This window comes from Crotalus tigris, unplaced genomic scaffold (assembly GCF_016545835.1).
Source record: "Crotalus tigris isolate CLP2741 ecotype Arizona unplaced genomic scaffold, ASM1654583v1 scf7180000024429.2167931701:2281839, whole genome shotgun sequence".
Lineage (NCBI taxonomy): Eukaryota > Metazoa > Chordata > Lepidosauria > Squamata > Viperidae > Crotalus > Crotalus tigris.
Window position 1 is genome coordinate 656264 of NW_024100596.1, and position 16244 is coordinate 672507.

At 40.1% G+C, this 16244-nt stretch overlaps 1 protein-coding gene across 8 annotated transcripts in view; it reads right to left on the reverse strand.

The window, feature by feature from the left end:
• Positions 1 to 16244, reverse strand: part of ZNF385A (zinc finger protein 385A) — a 176957-nt gene that overhangs the window by 38643 nt on the left and 122070 nt on the right. For all 8 annotated transcript variants that reach the window (XM_039330529.1, XM_039330528.1, XM_039330530.1 and 5 more), the window contains one exon: positions 13215 to 13380. In XM_039330529.1, coding sequence (XP_039186463.1) covers positions 13215 to 13380 — 166 coding nt within the window. The remainder of the gene's footprint in view (positions 1 to 13214; positions 13381 to 16244) is intronic.

Sequence of the window (16244 nt, forward strand, 5' to 3'; positions counted from 1 at the left end):
TCTCTGTGACCCACACTTCACCTTGGAATTTTCCCCAATTCCGGGAAAGCAAGACCAAGGGAGTGGCTTGGAAACTGCCCTGAAACTCTTGTGTGTGGACTGGCAGTGAGCCCTATACCACACGTTCACATATTACTCTGTGCATGCTCCGTAACCGAGCTTCGTCAGCAAAAACATCCCAGGGTTCAACTCACGGACTGAGCCATAATTAAAGACTTCAGGTGATTAAGCACTTCTTTATATATCACCTAAATAAATTTTGTGCCATGACACATGTGGATGGCCAATAATGTACATAGTTTTTAAAAAAGGATTAAATAAAATATAGAGAACAGACGGTTCTTTAGGCTCAAAAGCTCAGAGGAATTTCCAGGGTCAAATCTGGAGGGAGGAGATTTTGTGTCACCCTTTTTCAAATAGGTGATATCCTTGCTTGAATGACCAAGAGGAAACCAAGATGGGTATAACTTTCCATGCAATCCCTCTCTTGGTACCTCTCTTAACTCAGGGCCTCCCAAGCTAACTCTTGAGAAAGGAGAGGCACTGCTTGTTCCAAACCTGCAGTGAAAATCTTCACTGTGAAAATTGGACCCTCAAGTCCCTCTCTGAACAAAGATGTTCTAACTTGGAAACCACTTCTGGACTTTGTGCTTGAGGTGGAAAAAAATGAAACTGCCTTTGGGTTTTACTGATTAGATAGCTTTGTTGTTATAGAAATGTCTAGTATATATTACTATGTAAAAGAAAAAAGTTGAGGCTGTATGTTATTATTTTATCCTAGTGCACTAAAAAGAGAGAAGTCAATGCTTTACTTTCTTTTTCCCCTTTTCCCGTACACTTTTTCCTCTTCCCTTTTTCCTCCCTTTCTTTCCCATTATTTTTGTTTTTCTTTGTATTTTATATTTTGACAAACTAATAACAAAATTTATAATTCATGAACAAAGATGTCCTCCATGCATTATCTGTGTCATGGATCCCATCTGGGCATTCTAGAGAGGGAGATATGGCAGCAATTCTTCTACACGTGGGAGTTACCCCACTATCAGCAACACTGCTCCAGAGCACCTCCTGAATCATGAAAATCTGCCTGCTACTCCTTTCCTTGAGCTGTATGCCCCCATTCTCTGTAATGCCACCAGTTCATGGTTGCTGCTCTCATTTGCCCGGAAGCAGGGAGTTATTGTTAGACCCAGTTTGGAACAATTAGAATCAGGTTTTGCTATTGATGGATTCTAGGCTTTGGTTAGATGCCTGCTTGGCTTGCCCAGATCAGCTCAATTCAGATCATCAGGATAAAAAGTGGCCTGGCATAGGGGCCAGGTATCTGCTCCAAATTATTCCCACACTGCTCCAATTATGTCATTACTGCAGCCACAAAATAAAAGAAAAAAACTCCTTGGAGCTTGGCACACCGGGCTGGCAGTGCTGGAAGATAAGTGCGCTAGTGAGCGTGGTGCCTTTTGGGGGCCATCTTAACAGGGCAGGTGAGTCAGTGGTACCCAACCACCTCAGCTGCTGAGTTTAAAGAGCACTTCTTCCATTAGAATCATAACTCTGGTTTCCCCCTGCTAAAGCTACAGCCAATAAGTGAGATGAGGGAGAACGTTGCAATCCTGAGAATAAATAAATTAAACATTTAAATGGAGAAAGAGACCAGGGATTTAAAACAAGTAAAGAGGTGTCTGCTATTAAAAAGTATCTGCTCTTAACTACTGAGAAGAGGGAACGCCAGCACAGTTTCCAGATTCATCTTCCATCTCTCAGCAGCACAAGATCACTTGTTAAAATTCTTCTTTCTACATATGCATTTTCTTTTGCAGCTATGCATCCTGGGTTAGAATTTAAGTGGATGTTGAAACTAGTTCTAGGATTGTGCAGGTGCTGCTGTTTTTTGTTTTTAAACTAGCTCTCTTTCTAAATCTTAACAGCAATCTGAAACTGTGTGGACCAACTTGCCCCCACTGGAGGTTTTTAAGAAGAGATTGGATAACCATTTGTCCAGAATGGCATAGGGTCTCCTGCTTGGGCAGGGGGTTGGGCTGGAAGATATCCAAGGTTATTCTGTGATTCTGCTTTCGCAGAATCATGGCATTGAACGGGATCATTTAAGTCCCTGACGATGGAAAAATACTTTGTGGATCAAGCTATAAAAGCAGAGATGCAAGGACAGACCCAGATTTTAAAAAGTAAAGTCTGGCAGCCGCTTTTGCTGTATCTGTGCAAAGGTTAGAAAGTGGTGACCATCCTGGAAGGTGAACTTCAGCAATAAATCAGATTCCCCAATCTGTTCCCTAGTTTCTTCTCCATTCCTTGAAACTTAACTTCATAAGCTGTGATTGTAACAGAAAGCAGAGTTTGACTTGGTTCAACCTCTAGATTCCTAACATTCCACAGCATTCATTTATTTTAATTAGTCTCTCATCATATATACATTAGAAGGGATGTGTATGTACTTTAAAGAGAGGGATGTGATTGCGTATATATGTGTAAGATTGTGCAATGTGAGTGTAAAGCACAGATTCTCTGCATATCCAAAGGCAGAATTAGCAAGCCTGCCACTTTACATATGGTTTTAATTTATACACAAACAGAAAAAAGGACTCCTACCTTACTAATCCCTGGCTGCTCATTTTCTCCAAAAAGGAAAAAAACGTGGGAGATATGAACAAAAACTGAAATGCAAGACTTCCTGCCCAACCACAGCCTTTCTTCCACCATCTCTCTCTTAAAGTCATTACACAGACACCAGTTCAGGATTCGAAGTGGAAGATGAGAAACAGCATTGGCAAAATTTCTGAGCCTAATTCAGTTCCAGAGAACCCCAACTTTCAATTAAAAAAAAAAAAAGATTCAACTTTGGCTGTGGAAACACCCTTGACAATCTAAAGGCAGTTCTCCATCTTGATTCTAACAAACAAATTTCTTGTAGCTGGACCATGGAGTTACAGTATTCCACTCTACCCCTTCCCTGTGGATCTAGCACTGAAGATAGGAATTTCAGCCTTACTATAAACACATTTATGCAATTTATTTAGCAATTTGCTGTTCTGGACATAGGCTGAGAAAACATAAGCTGGTCTGAGTGTTTTCAGTTAAATACTTCCATAACAATATTAATATTCAAACGTGCCCGCACAAGCCTAATTGTGTGTGTGTGTGTGTGTGTGTGTGTGTGTGGTCACAACCACAGTAATGGCTAAGTAAATCACAACATTTTTTTCCCTGACAGACTGGAGGAACCCAATAATAGTATGGAAATTTTTACTCTGGTAGAATTGTGATACTTTTAACTTCTTCAACTTCATTTTACTTTTAACTTTTTACTAGACTTAATCCTGTGCCCTTGAACCTGCTTCAGGGTCGGCCAAACTTTGATAGAGGAAGTTTTTTCATCACTTTATACCACAAAAGCTTCAGAAACACTATCAGTTATCCACGCCACAAAACTAGCTCACTAAGGAACCTGCCCTTAAACCTATCAAGCTCATTACTTGGCCTTTGTTTTTTAATGGCATTTGTGCCAGCTGAAATAAATCAGGTGAAGTTGGTCCCACACAGCAATAAAATCAAGAGAAAATATTTATGTTCTTGATTATTATGCAATAAACAAATAAACCTAAGAATTGGAGGCTGAAAACACTAGCTAAACTTATATGTTAGCTACCTCCTCCAGAAACCAACACCATTTAAGTTGCAAACTCGTCTCACTGCTTTCAATTCATGGAAAGTGTAATCCTAGGCATATTTATTCACTCACAGAACCCCTGAGTTTGAAAGGCCTTTTAGATTGAGTCCAACCTCCTTTTCAACACACAAATCCAAAATAAAACATGGCCAACATATTGTCATATAACCTCTATTAGAACACATTTAATGGAGCACAGTCTGCCACAACTCTGAGTAATTGGTTTCACTGTCAAACTGCATTGTTGGGATTTTTTTTTCCTAATGTACAATTGGAATCTGCCTTCCTGTAATATAAAGTCATTATTTAATGTTCTGCGCTCTGGAACATGCCTACTTCCACACAATTGACAACAGGTGTCAAATACTTTCAAGTATTTGATGAGTGCTATTATATTCCTTCATGGAGGAAATCTATCTATTGGTCGCTAAGAGTCAAAAAGGGCTCAATGCCACGTATAACCAATAAATGAATTATATTTCCATTCAGTGTTCTCAAGATGAAAGATTCCTTCAATCTTTCTTCACGGGCTTTGTTTTGGGGCCTCCTGATCACCCATGTCATTCTTTCGAAACCTCTTCAGGTTTGTGTGAACCCTTTTTGAAATGAAAAAAAAGTGATATTCTTCAATTGCAAACCACATTTTTGCTGATGTAGGTTACAGATGTAGTTGCCCTTTTTTTGGCAGCTATATTATACCACTGACTCATATTCCATTTGTAAATATCTACTTTTCCAAGATCTTATTTTGTAGAATACAAATAAGAAAAAGCCCGAAGAGTCTGCAATTTTTTAACAACTCCTTAACAGCAACTCTACTTTGGATGAAAATGAAGCAGAATGTCAGGCTTAGAAAGAAAGAGTTAACAACATTCTGGGCTAATGATTTCCTGTTCCTCTCATAGTGGGATATTTTCCCCCCATAATCCCCAATCTGACCACATACATTTTTGAACTCAGTTTTTCTCTTGTGAGCTTTTCTTCCCTTATACACCAAATTTAGTCCCAACGTGTTTAGTTTTTGCAGACTTATGATGCTGATTGATAGAGAGACGGACAGAGTTGCCCAAGCTCCTTAATATAATGTCTTCTCAAAAACTGGTTGGACTGGGAAAAAAATATCTAAATTCCTTCCTATAATCCAGGGGTCTTCATACTTGGCCCTTTTATGTCTTGTGGACTTCAACTCCCAGAATTCCTCAGCCAACATGGCTAACTGAGGAATTCTTGGAATTGAAGTCCACAAGTCATAAAAGGGCCAAGTTTGAAGACCTCTGCTATTATCAGTGCATTTGATTTTTGTTCCCTAAGCGAATGTTTTGCAACAGTCCCTGATAAACTGTATTCCATTTTAGTCCACTTTTCTAACCAATCAAGAAAGCTTTTCATTTTTTTGTATGTATATTCCATGTCATTAGCTATCCAACACAATTCTGTGTCACCTGCAAATTTGATAAACATTCCCTTCACCTCTTCATCCAAGTCATTAATAACAATACTGATGACGATCCCAGATCTAAGCTTCAGTGATGGTCAGTGGCTTTTTTTTTTTTAAGAAAACACTCATAAGACAGTAGCCAGCTTAATCCCTTTTATCTCTGTAAGCACACTGGCTTCAGGTCTCGCTAACCCTTTCTTGCTTTCTTAGTACAGCAAGATCATATGTAACTCACTGTCAGAGTTTCATGGCCATCCTAACATAAGAGGTTCTCTTTATTTTCAGGGAAGACTGGATGACATGTAAATTGGGCATAGGAATTACTAATGTTTACCAGAGAATGATTAGCTCTGTGAACTTGCATGTGACATTTCACCATAAATGAAAGGGCAAATCCTACACTTTCCTCTAAAAACCACACAAACGAGGCCACAGTGGAATGGCAGGAGACAGTTAATGGCAATGAAAGGGCTGGAGAGTGAAGTTGCATGGAGAGATTTAATTACAGGTAGCCCTTGATGGACGACCACAATTCAGCCCCAAATTTCTGTTGTGAAGTAAAATATTTGTTAAGTGAGTTTTGCCCCACTTTACAATCTTTCCTGCCACAGTTGTTAAGTGAATCACTGCAGTTGTTAAGGTAGTAATACTGTTGTTAAGTGAAACTGGCTTCTCCATTGACTTTGCTTGTCAGAAGGTCACAAAAGGGGATCACGTAACCCCCCCGGGACACTGCAACGGTCATATATATGAGTCAGTTGCCAAGCGTCTGAATTTTGATCACGTGACCATGGAGATCCACAATGGTCATAAGTGTGAAAAACAGTCATAAGTCACTTTTTTTCAGTGCTGTTGTAACCTTGAATGGTCACTAAATGAACTGTTGTAAGTTAAGGACTATCTCTACTATGTGGATCCAGCAATGAGAGAAATGGTCTGATGGCTTTTTAGAAAGCTTTAAAGCAGAATGGCCAAGATGATGTATAAAGACAGGAGTTGTTCACGTATGTACTAGGGCAGGGGTAGGCAACCTTGGCTCTTTCATGACTTGTGGACTTCAACTCCCAGAATTCCTGAGTTAGCTGACTCAGGAATTCTGGGAGTTGAAGTCCACAAATCATAAAAGAGCCAAGGTTGCCTACCCCTGTACTAGGGGGCCACATGTGTAGAATGTTGCATTTGTGTTCATTGAGAGCAGTCTGGGGTGTGTGTGTCCGTGTCCAAAAGCATAGTGTGTGACATGTCTCAAATCAAAAGAAAGAACACAGATTTCCTGCCTGGAATTGTTACAACATGACACCTCCTCCCCCCAGCCCAGCCTCACCAGAGAAGACATGAGAACATTTCTGAGCTGTGTTGGGCATTCTGGGTAAGGTATACTCTTTTATTCTGCAACACTTTTCTCACTAGTCTTGGTGCCTCCCCCACCAGCTGAGTCTGAATCCTCAATGAAAAACACAGGGTCTCTTGCATAACGAAGGGAGGGATGGGAGGAGGGAGGAAGGGAAAAGCCCATCAACCTCTGAGGTCATTGGTGGCTCAGAACCAGCAAACCGGAGTAACTCTCCGTATAAATTCTTCATCTCCCGACAGCCACATCTCTGCCAAGTGTTTCCTAGAACTTCTCATTCCAGTGAGGAGTAGACTGCCGCCTTGAACTCCACACAGATCTAAGAAGCACCTTGCAAAGAGCAATTCACCCACGAAATGGTTGCCCTACAGCTATTTTAAACATGGGTTTAGGGCAGATGCGAACCTACCTTCAGCTAGTTCAGTGGTTCTCAACCTTTTTAATGCCACGACCCCCAACCGGTCGTAAGTCGAGGACTACTCAACTGGTGCAGTACCATTTGCAGAATGGGACTTTTGGTGGGCTCAGCAGGGCAGAGACAGCCTGGACAATTCCTATTGGCTTTTTAAAAGAGCCGAGGTGGCACAGCAGTTAGAGTGCAGTACTGCAGGCCACTTTAGCTGACTCTTGTTCAGCAGGTCAGCGGTTCAAATCTCACCGGCTCAAGGTTGACTCAGCCTTCCATCCTTCCGGGGTAGGTAAAATGAGGACCCAGATTGTTGGGGGCAATGTAAATATATATATACATTGCTTACTGGTGTACACTGCTTAGAGAGTGCTTGCACTTAAAGCGGTATATAAGTCTCATAAATAAATAAATAAATAAAAAATTAAATAGAATTAGACTCTATTCAAGAGAGCCTATTCTATTGGCTTTCAAAAGCCAATAGAATAAAAGGGAGTAGCACAGCCAAGGAAAAGGGGAAAAAAATGGCGGACTGCGTTGTTTGGCGACCCCCGTGAAATGGTCGTTCGACCCCAAATGGGGTCCCGACCCACAGGTTGAGAACCACTGAGCTAGTTCAAAATACATATTGAGAGGAGGAAAAAAAATGCAGTCTGCAATGCAAATAAGGTCTGTTCTGCACAAACAAAGTTCAATGAACTCATTATGTGATTATTTACTAGAAATAAGGCTCCCACCTTCTCCCTCCCCCCCCAAAGCTAAGAAAGTCGCAAACTAAAACAGTGGCAATGTATCTTAGTCATTTGTGCCCTTGTCACCTCATAGATGACCTATTGCAATGCAATTTGCATGGGGCTGTCATTGAGGACCATTAGACGTTACAGCTGGTCCAGGATTCAGTGGCATAAGTCATGAGGGGCATCCTCAGTAGGCCATGTAACAACTGGGCTATGTGAATTGCAGAAGTTAGTAGTGAACCTCCTGGCTCAATTCAAAGTACTGCTCATCACCTACAAACCCTGCATGGAACTTGGATATTTGAGGGACTTTAATGGTTTCTGCCTCTCCTGTACAATCCAATGGGATTGGCATGTTTCAGGTCTCAAACAACCTTAAGGGACACAACAGGCTCACTTTCTCTGTGGCAGTGTCCATTCTTTGGAGCAGCATGTTCCCAAGGCTCAGACAGAGCTAACCCTGCTGTCTCTCCAGAAGACCCGTTTGTTTCCCCAGGCTCTGAGCTAGGATGGGATGTGAATTTGATATGGAGATTGCACCAAGGTATGTTAGCAGATTCATATTTTTTTTGCCCTCATATGACTGTCTTTGTGTGGGTGGTTTTAAAATACTGTTTTCTGGCACACATGCCCAGTCACTGGTGAATGGACACTCAGGAAAACCAACAAATGCATTTTCTAGCCTGTTTCCCTTCAAAGCAGTATAAATGATTCTCCATAGCTTTGTAAAATAGATTAGACTAGCCCTGCTGAGTTTGATGGTCAGGTAAAGGTTTGCATTAGGGACCCCAGACTAGATCTGATCCTCAAATCCAGCTTTCCCTGAACTGTTGCCATCCAGCTAGGAGGGACTACAGCTCCCATTGTTATCAAACATTATGGTTGTTTTTTTTTAACAGTGTATCACTTTTAAAACACATAAAACCGAAAATGAGGAGACCTTTGCTGAACCAAACAGCAGGAGGGAGCTTACATTAGTTCTGAGCGAAATTTCACTGGGGAAACAGCCATGCATAAGAGACAGCTGGCACTCTCATACAAGAAGGATGCTGAACTTACAAGACTGGATCCCTGGACTAAACAAGTATCAGATTCCTTCCTTGGGCTCAAAATAGGAATAGGGGTCACAAGAGGCAGATTAGGTTAGTCTGATGTCATCAAACGGCCCCTATGCTCCTCAACAGAGCTGGATAACTTGTTGAAATTTATTCATTTATTAAAATTTATAAACCGCCCCACTCCCGCAGAACTCCGGGCGGCTAACAATAAATTTAGAAGTGACCTGGTAAAAATGGTTTGTTTTTTCCTGCTATTTTCTAGTGAAAACTAAAGAAGTAAGTTGTAGGGATAATGTTGGCCAGTTGAAATGCAATTCCCTGCTCCAGGACCTTCTTATTTCTGTGATATTAGGACATTGCCACCTTTTTCTTCTGTTGAGAAGCCCCAACTGCTGCCTGTTATGGTTCTAGAGGTACAGATAGAAGCACAGGCTGCTTACAATACAGGGTTCAGATGTTCTAACTGACACAAACTCAAACAATGATGCACAGGTTGTATGTCTTCACCCTGAAGAGCAAAGGTTTTGATACAGGAAGAGATCCATGTTGACAGCAAGGCCGTACACTTGGAAAGACACAGAAATGGGCCTTCTGTTCAATGAGCCCCATTCATACCATTCTTTATCTACTGTATAAGACAGATTCACCCTGAAGTGTTTGAAATATCAATCTTTTTTATTCTCCATTGGGATTATTTCAAGAGATGGACACAACCATGCAGGGCATCCAATCCATCATCTGAACTCTGGCTATTGTGTTTCAGTCTGCATTCATTTCTAGCTCTTCTGCATAGCTGGGGAGTTAGCAGACGATGTATCACACTTCCAGTTCTCTCAGAAGGAAAGGCATGCATTTTGTAAGAAGCTAACTTATGACAGATCATATTACTGATTGATTTAGCCCAAGATCATCTATTCTGATTGACAGGAACCTTCAGCATTTCTGCAAGACGTTTTTCTCATTAGTTTTTCTCTGCACCTTTTTTAACCAAAGATGGCCGGGACAGAAACTTTTCAAAATTAGGATTCCTCCCTCAAATATCTGAGGGACATCTCATGAACTTTAGGTTACCCACTAGAAACACTATTTTGCTTTATGAGTGAAACAGAATTGCACTCAAAGGCAAAATCCAACCATCATTTTAAAATCTGGATGATGAAACTCTGCTTTTAATTTTTTTATAAACGCTTCGAACACAAGAAATGTTGGAAAACCAATGCTTCATAGAAAAAAAAATATCCTTAGAGAGTCTTGTTGGGTTTATTCACTGGTGATGTTCAGGCATTTGGGGAAAAAAAACTTTTTTTAAGGCAGGCATAAATTACTGCTGTGAATGGATCAGTCTTAATTAGTTGTTTCATGTGGCTCCAATACTCTGGTTCTATTTTGCATATTTTAACGAGTTTGGTAAACCACTGGAGAAAACAACATATACACATAGAGAGTAAAGAACGTGGACTAACCTGAGGATATCACGTACCATAGTAGTTACTTAAATTTAAAAAGCTCTTTTATCTTCTTGATAGTTTTGCTCCAGATATCTCTGGAGGTCGCCACTGATTACATGGTAACCTGGGACATGCTCTCTGACAGGCCTTTAGGATTGGAAGAGATTTTAGAGAGCATCTAGAGCAGCCTTCCCCAGCCTAGGTGACTTTCCCACGTGCAAACTTCATCCCTGAGAATTTTCAGCAGTGCCCATAAGAACCAGGGAATACAGGGAGCTGAAATCCATTCATTTGGAAGGAGCCAAAGTTGGAGATGGCTAATTTAGTGTAATCCAGTTTAGGACAGGATCCACAACTGCAGTATTCCCCACAGCTGATTAGCTTTAAATATATACCTTTAGCAATGGACAATCTATTTAACTGCCAGAAATCTCTCTCCAGTAGGATATTTTCTCCTGGTATCTTTTGCTTTCTATACATTTTCAGGGCATAGCTGTTACAATTTGCTGGTCACGTATTCTAAGCCTACCTTTCACCATCAGAAGTGTTTTGGGACAAATCCTCTAATCTTTGTCCTGTTTCTGGGCTAAAGGGCATAATAGAAACGTGCCTTTAAAATTTGCTTTTAAAACTGCTTCCCAAGCAAAGGAAGAATGGGCAAATTTACCAAATCATAATTTCCTCACCAAGTTATGGTGGTAACTTGGGATGCAGATTAAACTTCCATTTAAAATAATTCTGCATTTACAGGACTACTGACTTCTGGATATGTTTATTTTTAGCTCCTGCACTGTCGTTTTTGCTTTCAAGCTTGTCTTTCAAAGTAAGAGCATCTAGGCAAGTATTATTTTATTTACATAAAACTGGACCGAATCCCTGAGAGATACCCCAAAAGCCACACATGGGGGCAATTCTATCTTCCTTTTTAAAGCAACTTTCTCCTGAATCAACTTCTGGTCAGTTTCACTGAATGATCTCACTTTCTTGTATGATGAGAGAAAAACATTCCTTTTCCCACTGTAGTCCCATCATGCATAATTTTACAATACTCCCTCAAAGCTTCCCTTCAACTGTACTTCCTTGAATGAAAATGCTCCAAATTTAGAACTTCCCTTGCAGATGTGCTCTAATGGCTTAATTATTTTGCTTCTACTTTTCTTCATCTTAATTATGTGCCATCAAGTTTGTATTGACTCTTAGCGACCACATTTCTTGCCTCAACACACACACACACACACACACACATACACATTCTTTTTGTGATGCAAATGATGGAAACTATTTAAATTTATACAAAGTGTTGCCATGCAGACAATTCAGTTTTCAAATCTTTCTCCAATAGTTTTCAATACGGAATTTGCCATTTTTTACAGTTGTGATTCTCAGACTCCTCCAAGTGATGCCTCAGATTTTGCCTATCAATTCTGTGACTTTTTTAAAAGTACTGCAATCATATGTAGCTTTCATACAGCATAATAGAAATAGGTCTCATTTAGTGATTGTTCACAGTTAAGACAGTGATGAAAACATAACTTGATGACCAATCCTTGCCTTTATGACCTTTGCAGGTCTCTAAAGAAAGGAAAGCTGAAGTAAGATCCAAAAGCACAGTCACAGTTTCACTTAGTAAACCCTTCGCTTAATAACTGAGTTGCTGGTCCCAACTGTAGTTGCTAAATGAGGATTACCTGTACACAACAGAGAAAGAGCACACGATCTCACTCCATCCTTGAAAAAGGCCCTGATATTTTAAAAAGCCTCTATGTGGGATGACACATTTCCTCTAATCCTCTGCTGTCCACAAAACAGCTTGCCTCGTATTTATAAAAACAGCTGTTAGTCCTAACAAATTGGTTTTCCCCACCCCCCATTTCCCTTGCCTTCTTCCCTTTTCCTTCATCCCCTGCCCCCAAAGCTAGCAGATTGGCTATGCTGCTTAGCCACAATCCTGTGGAGGCTATAGCATCAGAAGTGCATAGATGAGGCAAGTCACTCTCTCCAAAATCCATCTTCTGAAGCTGGGAGGCAGAGTTCCCCGGGTAAGTATGCTGGCTGCAGCCCCAGCTCCATTTCCACCAGCCATTGGAGCCGTAATCAATGTTTAATTAGATGCGATTTAATTACCCGCTTGCTCAGCGGTCACTCGGACTGAGAAGGCAGCTCAAGTTCCCAGCATCAGGAGGACAGGCACAACGTCAAAGACAGGATGTAAGATCTAACCTCCCCCTCCCTCCCTTTAGCCCAAAGGTTTCACCCTCAACGCTATAATTGATGCAAAATACAGCTAAGGTCTTATTGAACTCTGTAATTGACGCAGAATGCAGGTAGTGCCCAGAGCCCTGTATTTCTTTCTTAGTCAACATTATCAATGTTTGTTTTAGTTTCCCCAGAACTGTCTCCACGGCAGAAGGGGAAAAGGCTCATCCGCCCTTCTGCAAGGGGAATGGGACAATTTGCCACAGCCAACTTGCTGCGGCCAACTCGCCATGGCCAACTCATCACGACCAACTCACCGTGGCTAACTTGCCATGAGACAATTCACTGTAGAACAATTTAACAATTCTTTTTAATTATTTAAAATAAATAAAAAATATTTTAATTTTTTTCAGTCACATTTCATTCTGTCCCTCCTTTTCCATCCTTTCTTTAATGATTCTATTCCACCATTTTTTTGTTATTAGTATAACTTTTGTCCAGCAATGAGTTGTCCTATGGTGAGTTGACCATGGTAAGTTGGCAATGGTGAGTTGGCCATGGCAAGTTGGCCACGGTGAATTGTCATAAACCCTCTGGCAAGGGAAGAGAACAGGCACCTAGGGCTGGTCTGAAAACTCTTCTCTTCTTATGCTCTGGCCTGAGAATCCTATTTATTTTCTTAAAATCCAAAACAAACCAGTCAGGAACTTGGAAGTTCTGGAGTACATTCTGGTGCAACAGATTCACAGAGAAGTCTTGAAAATCGGTTCAAAATTTTTGGAGAATACAGGAACTCTCTCTCAAACACCTCCCCACACACCCATAACCCTCCCATGTTCTTCAAGAAACCCTTAGATTTTAGGGAGCACTTGAAATGAAAGAAGAAGTTTAGAACCTGTGCGGTCAGAATCACTTTCCCCAGTGCTGGAGGATGGACTGCCTGCAGATCCTGGCTTGTCTCCCTCCCGGGATCCCGAGTCCTTCTGCCGCGTTCTGGCTGCTTCGATTCCCTTTACTCGTCGGGCGTGGCGGTTCCCCTTGTAGTGTGCTTCAGCCTGGCTCTATACAAGGAAAAAAGGACAAAGCAATAGGAGATCCCAAACCCATTAACATTACGAGTGCTGGTCGACGAGAATGGCAACACATTTATAACCTTTCTGAAGCTTGTTACTGCAGGCCACTTTAGCTGACTGTGTTCAGAGGTCAGCGGTTCAAATCTCACTGGCTCAAGGTTGACTCAGCCTTCCATCCTTCCGGGGTAGGTAAAATGAGGATCCAGATTGTTGGGGGCAATGTAAATATATATGTATACATTGCTTACTGGTGTACACCGCTTAGAGAGTGCTTGCACTTAAAGCGGTATATAAGTCTCATAAATAAATAAATACATATACTGGCCCAATGTCACTCAGCTGGCTTTTATGGCTTAGGTGGGACTAGTGCTCACAGTCTCCTGCTTTCTAGTCTGCTGCCTTAACCATTAGACCAAGTCGAATACACAAATAAATTTCTAGGAATACTTTCAAACTAATTTGTTTTTTTTTCCTTTGACACTTTGTCCCCTTGCCTTTTAAGGAATATTATGACAAAGAAGAACACATTCATTTAAACCTAAACCTATGAGTTATCTACACTAATAATGTTCTTCTAAAAGATTATTTTCATCTATAAAAACATCATCTTGAATAGAAATTTTAGATATAGACGCCTACAATATTTCTATTTCTCCTTAAGTTCATGAATATAGCAGAAGATGGTAGCACTTAGGCATCCTTGACTGATCACCAAAAAGCTATGCAGAGTTAGACCTGGCTAATGCTTTGATGGGAGATCACTAGGAAATCTCAAAATGGTAAATTAAGAGTAAGAAGTAAACAAACAAACAGACAAATCCAACTTTCAAAAAAGAAAATCACCAATCATTTTTTGTGACTGATGCGAAAGCAATATTCTGTAGTCACCATGTAGTTTACCCTTTTCTACACATAAGTTCATGCTGTTTATTATTATTCATTTTTCTATTTTAATTTGCTTTTGTACTTGTACTTGGGTTGTATACTGATGCTTTCTTTAATAAAGATGCAAAATCCTCATCCCAATATGTTGTTAATTTCCCCTTTTTCTTCCAGACCTGATTTGTGGCTATTTTCAGAAAGTAAATCTGAAACAACATGATTATAGTGGTAGCTTGTCTAATACAGATAAGTAAAAAATGAAGCCTTTCCAGATTTACCTTGAATGAAAATACTCCCATTTATAGTCTTGGTAGCAAGAGATAAATATCTTTTAGTAGCCTTTTGTCTTCAGGAGAAGAAAGGTTTTAACTACTATTTCTTCTTTCTTTTTTTCTTTTTGCATATTTTAATAATATTTAGCAGTTCTCTTTTCTTAGAACTCAAGTTTTTTTATAGATTTTAATAGTACATTTTTAATAGTACAAAACATCAGAACAATATGATTTCACGTGATTTCACTAAATATCCTCTAAGGTCAATTCCATCTCTATGATAAAATTGTGTTAGAGGGCATCTAGTCCAACCTCTTGATCAGTACAAGAGCTACTTACAGATAACTAACAATCTTGTTTGAAGACCTCTGGCGTGTCATGTGGCAACCTGGCTTCCACTGACAACTCTTACAGTCAGGAACTTTACCTTGATATATAGCCTGAACCTGATTCCTAGTGATTTTAATCTATTAATACTATTCCTATCTTTTGAGTCAATAGAGAATACATCTAGTCCCTCTTCTGTGCAAAAAACCTTCAGATATTTGAAGGCTGCAATCATATCGCCCCACATTCCTCTTTTCTGCAGGCTAAATGTATTCAGATCCTTTAGCCACTGCTCAAAAGACTTGGTTTCCAAACCACAATCCATTTCAGTGGTCCTCTTCTGAACTTGCTTCTATTTATCACCATCCTATTTGAACTATTGTGCCCAGAATTGGACATAATACTGTAGTCCTTATGGATTCTGACCAGAGCAGAGTAGGACAATTATGTCTATGAGTTGCATGGTTTACTTCTGTTAAAGCTTCTTAAGATGGACTTTGCCATTTTAGCAACTGCTTCAATACATTCAGTTCTTATAAGAAGTAAGAGAATGTCAACCTGTTCCTTCTTTGGAAGAGAAGAACCCAGCAACTCAGAGTCTATTCACCTTCTCTTGTCTTCTAACCTTAACAATGCCTACCAATTCTAACTTATCGTGACATAGATAGGCTGGAAATAAGCATTACCAAAACATAGAGAGCTGAAACCTTCAATGTTTTTCTTTCCTTTCTTTCTGATATGTACAACAGTAAAAATAAAATAAAATTATGATGACAATGTCATCATCTTCGGCATTTTCCCCATACCTACATCACATCATGATCTGAAAAATCAGGTTAAGGACAGATCATAATAGAGGAAATCTATCTATGTAATCTCTAAGGATTGACAACAACTTGATGAAACATAATCAATCAATATCACATCACAGGAGCATGGAAAGGGCACAGTGTGATAAGCACATTGCATTTGTGTTGTGCTACATCAGAGAAAGAAAACTGGTCTCCTTCAATATGGTGCTTGACCTCAATTCCATCAGTCCACTGACATTTGGAGGGCTACCCAGCCCCAAGTGGTAATGTAAACTTTACTGGAATAAGATAAAAAAAATACAAAATATAAGAAGAGCCTTGTTTTTCGCTCCGTCTCTGAGGATCTTAATATATATCTTTGGAACTGCTATCTTACATGGGTCTTGAAAGAATACAATCTGCCGTGATTCTGAAATCATATCTGAGATCAAAACTAACTGATTTCATTGCTTTTCTTTTTCGTTCAGCATCTTCACTAACTTTTCTCATATCAGGTATAGCAGTTAACATGAGGGACAACTAAGATTTAATGATGTGCCTCATGGAAAAGGAAGACTGA